The sequence below is a fragment of the Hylobates moloch genome, unplaced genomic scaffold, assembly GCF_009828535.3.
Source record: "Hylobates moloch isolate HMO894 unplaced genomic scaffold, HMol_V3 SCAFFOLD_7, whole genome shotgun sequence".
Taxonomy (NCBI): domain Eukaryota; kingdom Metazoa; phylum Chordata; class Mammalia; order Primates; family Hylobatidae; genus Hylobates; species Hylobates moloch.
The window spans coordinates 23,038,768-23,050,250 of NW_026652282.1; the positions used below are offsets into that span (position 1 = coordinate 23,038,768).

The 11,483-nt window shown below is 40.1% G+C and overlaps 1 protein-coding gene across 1 annotated transcript; it reads left to right on the forward strand.

The window, feature by feature from the left end:
- The first annotated feature begins 6,241 nt into the window (after positions 1–6,241).
- On the forward strand, positions 6,242–8,482 carry LOC116811240 (melanoma-associated antigen B6). Its single transcript, XM_032756300.2, has 2 exons — positions 6,242–6,322; positions 7,285–8,482. The coding sequence occupies exon 2, from the start codon at positions 7,346–7,348 to the stop codon at positions 8,441–8,443; it is 1,098 nt and encodes a 365-aa protein (XP_032612191.1). The 5' UTR covers positions 6,242–6,322; positions 7,285–7,345; the 3' UTR covers positions 8,444–8,482.
- Positions 8,483–11,483: the final 3,001 nt, after the last annotated feature.

Below are 11,483 nucleotides of genomic sequence, written 5' to 3' on the forward strand. Positions count from 1 at the left end.
CAATGGGGCCTGTTGTGGGGTAAGGGGAGGGGGGAGGGATAGCATTAGGAGAGATATCTAATGCAAATGACGAGTTAATGGGTGCAGCAAACCAACATGGCACATGTATACATATGTTACAAACCTGCATGTTGTGCACACGTACCCTAGAACTTAAAGTATAATAAAAAATAAAAAATAAATAAAAATAAAAATAAAAAACACACAATGGCCACAAAGTTAAAACCGAACAAATTGGTAGATAGTAACCCAACTATACCAATAATAACATTTAAATACAATGATTTAAATACACCAATAAAAAGACAAAAACCAGAAATTATCAGAGGAGATTAAAAAAAAAAAACTTTACGTTGTCTACAAGAAATCCACCTCAAACCTAAAGATGCAGACAGATTAAAAGTAAAGGAACTGGAAAAAGATATGTGATTGTACCACAAATGTAAAGAAAGCTGGAGTAGCCATGTTTATTTCAATCAAAGCAGAATTCAGGTCAAGGAAAATTATGAGGTATAAAGAGGGGCATTTCATAATGTTAAAGGGGTCAATTCTCCAAGAATATATACCAGTACTTATTGTGTATGCACCAAAACCAGGGTGTTAAAATGAGTCACATAAGGCAAATACTGATGAGACAAATCCACTCTTAAAGTTGAAGACTTGGACACACCTCTATAAGTAATTGACAGATAAAGCAGGAGAAAATCAGTAAGGGTATAGTTGAACTGAACAGCACCATCAATCAACCACATCTAAATGACTTTTATATAATACTTAACCAAATGATACAATGCACTTTTTCAGGCTCACATACACCAAGATAGAACACATTCTGTCCCATAAAAATACACCATCATATTTAAAGGGATAGAAAGCATACAAAGTATGCTCTAAATTTACAATTGAATTTAACCAGAAATTGAAAACAGAATGATAGCTGGAAAATCCTCAAATATATGTAGATTGAACAACATGCTTCTAAATAACACATGGGTCAAAGAAGGCATCTCAAGGGAAATTTTAAAAATACAACTTATCAAAATGTGTGAGGTGCAGCAAAAGTAGAACTTGGATGGAAATGTATGTCATTGACTGTATATACTAGCAAAAGGGATATCTAATATATTAACCTAACCTTCCACCTTAGAAAACTACAAAAAGAAGAGTGAATTAAATCCTAATAAAATTAAAAATAAATATTAGAGAGGAAATCAATAAAACTGAACACATCAATAGAGAAACTCAGCAAAACTAAAAGGCAGTCCTTTGATAAGATTAATAAAATTAATAAACCTCCAGTCACATTAACTAAGAAAAGAAGAGAGAAGACACAAATTGCTAATGTCAAAAATGAAAGAAAGGCCATCACTGATTATTCTATTGACATTAAACAGATAGTAAAGGAATGTTATGAACAATTCTATGCCCACCAACTTGGTAACCTAGATGAGATAGACCAATTCCTTGAAAGACACAATCTACCAAAACTCACACAAGGAGACAGAGATCATCTTAATAGGCCTATATCTATTAAAGAAATTGAATCAATGACTGATAACTTCCAAAATAGTAAACAACAGTCCCAAATGAGCTCACTGGTGAATGCTGTCAAATCTTTAGGAAGGAATGATATCAATTCCCTACAAACAAGCACAAAGATGAAAAGATGCTTAATATCATGGATCATTAGGGAATTGCAAATTAAAACAATAATCAGATATCACTACACATGTATTAGAGTGGATAAAATCCAAAACACTGTCAAGACCACATACTGGAGAGGATGTAGGGCAATAGAATCTCTCATTCAGTAATGATGGGAGTGCAAAGATGGTACAGCCTCGTTGGAAGACAGTTTGTCAATATCTTACAAAATTAAAATACTCTCGTCATATGATTCAGCAGTTACTCTCCTTGGTATTTAGCCAAATGGGTTGAAAACTGATGTCCACAAAAAAACTTGAATACAAATGTTCAAAGCAGCTTTATTCTTAATTGTCAAAACTTAGCAGAAACCAACAAGAATTAAGTGTCCCACAAGCATACAATGAAATATTGTTTAGTGATTAAAAAATGTGTTATTAAGCTATGAAATGACATGCAGGAGCCTAAATGCATATTGCTAAGTGAAAGTAGCCTATTTGAAAAGGTTACATGCTGTAGGATTCTAACTATATGACATTCTGGAAAAGGCAAAATTATGGAGACAGTTAAAAAAAAAAGGGTGTTCTGGGATATGGGGGAATAAGGGGAACACAGTGGATTTTTGTTAGTATAGTGAAACTGTTCTGTATGACACTGTTATAGTGTGTACATGTCATACATTTTTAAAAACCCATAGGATATATAATAGAAAGATTAAACTCTAATGTAAACGGTTGACTTTAATTAATAAAAATGTATCAATATTAGCTCATCAATTTTAACAAGTATACCACATTAATGTATGACGTTAATAATATGAGAAACGGTGTGAACTGATGAGAGAGTATATGAGAATTCTTTGTATTTACCACCGAATTTTTCTGTAAACTTGGAAACTGCTCTACAAAATAAAGTATGCCCATTAAAACTCCATCCCTGTGTTATATATTTAGAGTAGTTTGTTTTCCTGGAATAACCCATGAATATTTGCAGTTAGCTAATTATTTGTATTGATTTTCTCATCTGAAGCTCTTTCACTCTTTAAAAAAACAGCCATTCTGTCATTAGTAATTAAATTTGCTCAAGTGTCTTCTATCATTAAGTAAAATATAACACAACACAACATACCATGGCTCTTTAAACCTCCTTTAAATAATTCTCTGTTTCTGTCCTAAATAAATTTTACACTCCCTAGTTTTTGTATGCATAATCACACACACAAAATATATACATACATTTATATTTATATATTGAAAATATTATAGAGCATTGAGATATATGTTCAGCTTGTAAAAAAATTGAGCTCTATCTACACATAAAGTTCTAATAGCATAATTGTTGAAAAGTAGCCCAAGCAGTACTTACGGGGATATTTATTGCATTAAATAGATTTACTATAAAAATGTTTGAAACATTGTAACAATTCAAGAAGCTAGAGAATGAATAGCATATTAAACACAAAGAAGAAGGTAGGAATAATGAAGATAAATTCAAAAGTGATAAATGAGAAAATAGTCGAACCAACTAGTAAAAGCCAGTTCTTTGAAAGGATTTATATAACAATGTGTCTGAGTACTAACAATTACAAATGAAAAAAGCAGAAATAAATGATATTAGATAAGTAAAATTATACAAAATTTCGGTGTAGAAAAGATGTAATACTAACAGGGAACACTGTAAGTATTATCAAGTATTATCTGTATCTCCAGATAACAAATGATGGACAAGGAGAAGGTTCTATCTGAAAAATTTCGGGTAATAAACTCAAAAGAATTTTAGCATCAGAGAATTACCATCTTGCAACCCATGCTAGATTAATGGATAAAATTGATGGCTGCCAACATCATCACAAAAGAAACAACAGAAATTATCTATCTCTTAATGAAACTGCACCATATCATCTCTGGAGTGCACTTGCCAATAAACTTTAATATGAACAATATTCTACTTATAAAAATTGAAGATTATTAGTGACAAATCTTAACTAATTGAGTTCATTATTCTATTCTCTGTACTACTGCATATATTTGAGAATTTCCGTAACAGGATTTTATTATGAATATCATGCTTTTAAATATGAAAACCTAAGTAAAATGGAACAATTTTTAGCAAAATGAAAATGACTCATAAAAATACAGAACTCTTTGAATGCACAGTAGAAACTGAAACTATAGTCCAAACCCAAAGTACTATCAAACTGTTTTAGGACCAGCCAGGTTTAGAGACCCATTACATCAAATGGTGAAGAAGAAACTAATCACCACTTCATGTAAACTCTTCCAAACAACACGAAAGATTGGGAGAATTACTCCATCATTTTAACAGGCTTGCTTTCTTTGACACAAAGACCAGATGAAGATATTCCAATAAAATAACATTTGAGACCAGTTCATTCACATAGAGACAAAATATTCTCAATAAATTCATAGTATATCCAATACAGGCATATCCAATATAGCAGTGAATTAATGAATAAATAGCCTGCATCCAAGAAATGCGAAGATGATATCATATTAGAAAATACCATCAATTGTAAATCACTATGTTACCAAAAATGGTGAAAAAGCATGTGATCATGTGCAGGGGTAAAGAAGGAGCCTTAAAAAACCCTCAACACCAGTGCATGATAGTAACTTTTAGCAAACTTACATTAGGAGAGAATTTCCATCTTGTAAAATCTATAATTGACATACTGAATGTGAAACATTACAAACATCCCGAATAGAGTCCAGAAGAATATACACCTGTATAGTATAAACCCTACTGCTGACAACTGGATGAAAATACATCTATAGTTCACAACTATAATAATACCGAGTAAATTAGAGGTAACAATAACAAAAGGAGATAATTGTGATAATATAATCTCCTAATTTAAAAATAAAACAATGTAATTGGTGAAAAATATTTAAATGTATAAGGAAATTAAGAAAACGTGTGTACAAAAGATCACTGTAGGTAAGTCAGGAGTATAGTCACACAAAATCAATAACTAATTATAATATGTAATGTGAAATATGCCTTTCACAACAGCAACAATATCCAAAATATATCTAACAGAAAACCAAATAGAAATGTACATGTTCATTAAGGAGACAACTATAAAAATTTACTGAAAGACTTAGGAAAAATAAGTCTCCAATAAAGCAGTGTACTATGTTTATTTACTGTGGAGGAGATATTGTAGAGATGTTGATTCTCCTTAAATTTTTTACAGATTCATTGCCTTAGCCATAGCTGTGAAAATGACAACCAAACCCGGGTGGTTCTTTCCCATGACCAAACTCAACCATAGAAAAGTTAAAGGAAGAGTTTTTTTTGTTTTTTTCTTAAAGCAGTATTAACAACAGCAAAACAACAAAAATGAGAATCTTGAGAGATGGTCAGTTTGTACTGAACAAGAACTGGTGTGCGGGCAGGTAGGGGCATGCGCTGAAGTAGAGACAGGTCTGTAGCCTACAACAGAGGCAGATAACGGAATTGGCTAGAGGAAAAGCTTTAAAACTTTGGTCTTTGCTTCTTTCACTGTGCCATTGGACAATGCATTTTTTTTTTCTGCTTCACTAAAGGAAATTCAGTCAGGAACTTAGACCCTATGTGCCAGTTCCATGGGGTAATACTGGGACAGCAAAAACATTGGGTGGGCTGAAGAAGTATGAATCCAGACACTGTGCTAATAACCACCTGAAACTTCTTTAGTGGAAGTGGACTGGCCTTTAAATTAATATTATTTTAATATAATATAAAGAATGGACTAAATTAGGATAGCAAATATTGCAGTGAGTCACACAAGATAAGGGTAGAAATTCATTCATGAAAGTGTTGAATACAGACACTGATGTCAGCCAAGAGACAAGTCCCAGACATAGCTATCAGGCTAAGAAGTCTTCTCACTTTCTCCTTCTGAATTTTACAAGATCTAGTCAGAGGAAGGGGATGAATTTACATCAGAAAATGGAGAAAACTGAGACCCTGACAGCAGTCAATGTGAGGACCCTGAGTGAGGACTGAGGGGCTCCACGCATCAGGAGAGACAAGAGTGCCCCCCAAATCTCACTTCATTCCCCGATCTTGCATCACAACTTAATAGCAGCAGCCAGGTTTAGGAGGCCCCAGGCAGTAGTGGCCAGGTGAGGTGTAACTGAATTGCATATGAGGAGTCTCAGGAAGTTGAAGTCTAGTCTGAGAGGGTGTCCTCAAGTCAGTAGAGGGGACATGGCAAGAATGAAGCGACGACACTGAGTGAGGGCTGAGGGCAAAGTCCATTCCAAAAAGGGGGTCCCACAGAGCCCCACCCCTACTGTCAGTCTTGGAAGGTCCCGGCATGGCTCCCGGGCTCAGGCTGCACCTTACTTCCAACTCTGGACTCTCGGGGAATGAGAGTCACTATCTCCGGTTGACTGATTCAGCTCAACAGATAGAGAAGTCCAAGGGTCCGTGAAGAGCCCCTGAAAGCAACTTTATGTTGAATTCCCTGGAATCTGCTGCACCCACGGAACACAAGGGGGAGTAACAGAGCCCTGCAGCTGCTGTTACGCAGGGAGCGCCAGGTGGGCGTGGCCGGAAGTGGTTCCTCTTGACTTCCACCTAAAAAACGGGTCCGAGCAGTCGCCTCAGTCTGAAAAGTGCTGTGTCACGTCAGCGGAAGGAGGCGTCCCAGATCTTCTCAGCTGTCTTGGTGGGTATCCTGACCTAGAACTGGGGGGCATTCCCCGACAACTTCAACCCCCTTCCCCCGAAGAAAGGCGGCTCCACAGAGCCCTGCCCCAACCTGCCCCGACTTGGTCCCTGAGGAGTCCCCAAGCATGGCTGTTAGGCCCAAAGCCCATTCATTTTTTCCGTCGTGTTGAAGAACAGGAAGGCCTCGGTCCAAGGCTGGTGGACCCAGGTCAGTAGAGGGGAAATCTCAGGCCCTTCATAGTTAAGAGGACCCTCCTTAGGATTAAGGGAGGGGACTCCATGTCCCGTAACGGGTTACACCGAACTCTGCCCTTGACGTTAGCCTGGGGGGTCCGGGCAGGTCTCTAGAGACTGAGGTGCGTTCTCACTTTGTCCCTGTGAGAGTCAGAGAGGTAGGCCCCTGGTTGTAAGGAGATGGCAGCAGGTCAGTGAGGGTGATTTCCAGGTTGTGGGAAGAGTCAGGGTGAGGAGTCTAATTACCGTGAGGACCATTCTCACTATAACCGGAAGACCACTCAAATGCCTCCTCTGTTGTCAGCCCTAGGCAGTCTGGGTGTCCCCGGAATGAAGTGTTGGGCAGAAGTGCTTCCTTATTTCCTCCTGGTTAAAATTCCTAGTGTCAATTTCAGAGCAGCAGAAGGAAATGGGCCTCTGGGTCTTGTCAACAATTTTAATGATGATCCTGAATGTAAACAGAGAGGATCCAACCCCTGAACAGAGGGGCCCTCACTGCCAGCCCCTGCTGTCACCTCAGTAAGCCCCAAAATGGGCTGTCATGCTATAGTCTAATACTCTAACTTCCTCCTGAGTTTGAATGAGACAAACTGACCAGGAGAAAAGGAGTCCTGTGGGTTCCTAGAGCAGTTGTTCCGTAGAAACCTGCAGAAGGGGCCCTAGTTAAAGCCAAGATGGTCGCTCTCTGCTGAAGATATTGACGTGACGTCACTCTCTCCCATCCAGGTGCCAGCCTTCCTAGTCTTCCTACCCACACTCCTACCTGCTGTCACAGGCCACAGCCATCATGCCTCGGGGTCACAAGAGTCAGCTCCGTGCCCGTGAGAAATGCCAAGAGACCCATGGTCAGCCGCAGGGTCTCACGGGTCCCCAGGCCACTGCAGAGAAGCAGGAAGAGTCCCACTCTTCCTCATCCTCTTCTCACCTTTTTCTGGGTGATTGTCGTAGGTCTTCTGATGCCTCCGTTCCTCAGGAGTCTCAGGGAGCGCCACCCACTGGGTCTCCTGATGCAGTTGTTTCATATTCAAAATATGATGTGGCTGCCAACCGCCAAGATGAGAAAAGTCCAAGCACCTCCCATGATGCCTCCGTTCCTCAGGAGTCTCAGGGAGCTTCACCCACTGGCTCTCCTGATGCAGGTGTTTCAGGCTCAAAATATGATATGGCTGCCAAGGGTGAAGATAACCAAAGTGTAAGCGCCTCACAGAAAGCCATCATTTTTAAGCACTTAAGCCAAGATCCTGTAAAGAAGAAGGCGTGCACGTTGGTGCAATTCCTGCAGGAGAAGTTTGAGAAGAAAGAGTCCATTTTGAAGGCAGACATGCTGAAGCATGTGGGCAGACAGTACAAGCCGTGCTTCCCTGAGATCCTCAACAGAACCTCCGAACATTTGGCGGTGGCCTTTGGCGTGGAATTGAAAGAAATGGATTCCAGCGGCGAGTCCTACACCCTTGTCAGCAAGCTGGGCCTCTCCAGTGAAGGAATTCTGAGTGGTGATAATGCGCTGCCGAAGTCGGGTCTCCTGATGTCGCTCCTGTGTGTGATCTTCATGAACGGCAACCGTGCCACTGAAGAGGAGGTCTGGGAGTTCCTGGGTGTGTTGGGGATATATGATGGGATCCTGCACTCAATCTATGGGGATGCTCGGAAGATCATTACTGAAGATTTGGTGCAAGATAAGTACGTGCTTTACCGGCAGGTGCACAACAGTGATCCTCCACGCTATGAGTTGCTGTGGGGTCCACGAGCCAATGCTGAAACCACCAAGATGAGAGTCCTGCGTGTTTTGGCCGAGAGCAATAACAGCAGTCCCGGTTTATACCCACATATGTATGAAGATGCTTTGATAGATGAGGTAGAGAGAGCACTGAGACTGAGAGCTTAAGGCAGGGCTGGCACTGTTCCCTTGGCCAGGGCACCTTATGGGGCCACATCCTACAGATCCTCCCATTTCTAGGGAGGTCTGAAGTAGAATTTTCGCTTTATGTTAGAAGAGAGTAGTGAGCCTTCTAAGTAGTGCAGTGTAGTAGAGGCTGGAGGGAACAAGATATGTATCTTTCTTTTGTCTTGTTACACATGAGTAACTTGTAGATTTATGTTTTATCTCTTTGCCAATTATCAACATTGTTCCTCTTAAGTGAAAGTTTATTTTGCTTCGGATTATACAATTATCAATAACATAGCTCTCACATTCATGGCTGTTTAACCAATCTGAAAGTTATGGTTTGGGAATTAACAAAACAAAGTCATACAACATATTTTCTTTGTAATTCAGAACTAGATAACATGGAAACAGAGAATGAATTTTCATATGAATCTTAAAGAACTAGTTGACATCATAATATGAAGAGAAAGAAAAGGAAAAATAGAAAGGGAAAAGTTGTTCAATTCTTGGTTTGCCTAATTCCTTTTCCTATTTTTTTTTTACTATAAATAAAGGATACCTGGATTTATTTAGGTTATTAAGACTGCCATTAGTTTGTTTTGTTCTAGTGCACTTCATATTCTACGTTATCTACTGCATCAAAAAACCCCTCTGATTGGAGGGTGGTATTTTCTGGGTTTAAAATAATCACATGAAATGCAGTGATCAATATAAGCCAGAATGAGTTCACTAAAAACCTTTTTGAAACAAGGTTGCTAAATTCAAAGAACTTCCATAGGCTTAAACTGTCTCAAATATTTTCAAGATGTGGTAATTTTGTTTCTTAATATATCGTTAGGAAAATTAAAAATAATTTGTGTAAAAACACATATTATGGTAACTGTCATTTATGAAAGACTCAGTATTTCCTGCTTAGTATGCCATATGTTTTATGGACAGTACTTATACCCCAAAATTCCTACAAGATAGGGTTTAGCAGACTCACTTCAAAATGAATAAATTACAAATTTCTAAAAGTTCACAAGCTTGTAATTGACAGGGCTGGGATTAGATCGCTGGTCTGGATTCATCTAGAGCCCATATTTTTCCAATCCCCTCAGCCTGAGCCAGACTTTGTGTCTTTTAATCCATTTTTCCTCTCACTGCCCAAAATGCTTATCAGAGCATTAAAAGGACACTGTACCCAAAGCACTTCTTTGGATTATACAACTAGAGTAATCATAATGCTGAATAAATGAGTAGTATGAATTACGAAAAGAAAAAAATAACACACAGTGACAGTATGATCATCTCCATATGCAACATTAGATAACCCAATAAGATCAGGAGCTCCCAAAATCATCCTGCTCTGCCCTTTCCCCATAGAAATTAAATCTCCTCAAAGCAAAGTACATAATAGGCTAAGTCTGGCTGGTGAAGCAAAGGAATAGATCAGTGTGTTTTTATCACTGACAGCCCACCACCTGTCCTGGATCTCCTGCCTTGTGGTACAGCTTCCCTATCTCATACAGAACCTCGGACAGGGAGCCATTGTCTGCAAGGTTTGCAGTAGGGAACCTGCTCAATTGTTTGCAGGTGTATGGCATTTCCCAGCAGTGTTAAAGAGTAAGGAGGCATGATGAGGACCCCCATAAATGAGGATTCTGGAGATCACTGCCTCAGAATATCGGGGTCACAGAAAGACCAGGCCCTGCCTACTCTCAGATCTAGAAGGCCCAAGCTATAGCAGTAAGCTAAAATTTCTCTATTTATTCAAGGTTCTCAGGTACATAAGAGTCCTGGTCTAAGGGTGGTGTCCTCTGGTTTTTGGGAGGAGGATCTCAGCCTCTGAAAATGATCAAGATGAGGACTCTGAATGAGAAATGAGAAATTATCCACCCAGAACAGCAGGGGCTCTTAAAGCTATATCTTGCTTTCTGCCTTGGGTGGCCATAGGCAGGGCTATCTGCTTGAGGTTCCCCCTCATTTTCTTTAGGGCTTCTACTGGTGCCCCGGGGAGATAAAGCTTTGATCTCATGGCAGTAGCTCCTATTCTGCCCACGAAGGGGGTCCTCACAAGCCTGGATTGGATTTAAGGTGAGGACACTGGGGTAGCCAAGGAGAAGCACCCTGACTTCCCCCTCTGGTTTCTCAGTAAAGGAAAAGCTTTGGCTTGAGGCTGGCAGACTCAGATTAGTAGAGGAAGGAGTTCCACATCCCCAAATCAGTGTTAGAAACCTGAGTGCGAACTGAGGGAGCCACTGACTGCAAAACAGTGGAATCTTGTAGGATTCTGACCGTGCTATTATTCTTCAGAGGATCCTCAATAACTGTGGCCAGATGTGGCTGTTCCTAACTTCCAACTGGGAGATTCCAGGAAGATATGGCCTTGGTCTGAGGAGTGCGGCCTTGAGTCAGTGGAGGGTGGAGTTTCAGATTTCGTTATGTAGGAGTCAAGGTAAAGATGCTGAGGGAGGATAGAGGAGACCAGTCACCCCAGAACAGCGGGAATGCACAGTGTCCTGTGCCTATTGTCAGCCCTAGGAGGCCCAGGGCAGAACTCTCAGGCTGAAGTGCCCCCTCAGTTCCTCTGGGAGTGGTCTCAAGGAAGTGAGAGCCTTAGTCTAATGGGAGCAATCCTAGTCAGCAGAGGATGTTTAAAGGAGTCACACTGCTGACCCTAAACAGGGGTGATGGTACTCCTCCCAGAACAGGTGGAGCCACACGAAGCCCTGCCATTGATGTCTCTCCCTGGCAAACCCGGGAATTCTGAGATGATGAGTCCCACTCGTTTCCTTTCAAGGGATCTCAAGGAGGTAAGGCATCTGGTCTAAGTGGTCAGCCTGAGATTACCACAGGGATAAATTCCAGGTCATGCAAACAGTCAAGCTGAGGATGGAAGGAACCACTCAAAGCATAACAGTACAGACAACGCAGAATCCCTCAGGTACTGTCAGCTGTAGTTGACCATAAGGCTTTTTGCTCAGATAAGGAAACTCTTACATCCTTCATGGTAGTCAAGGAAACTCTTATTTCCTTCTTGGTAGTCTTAGGGAATTAA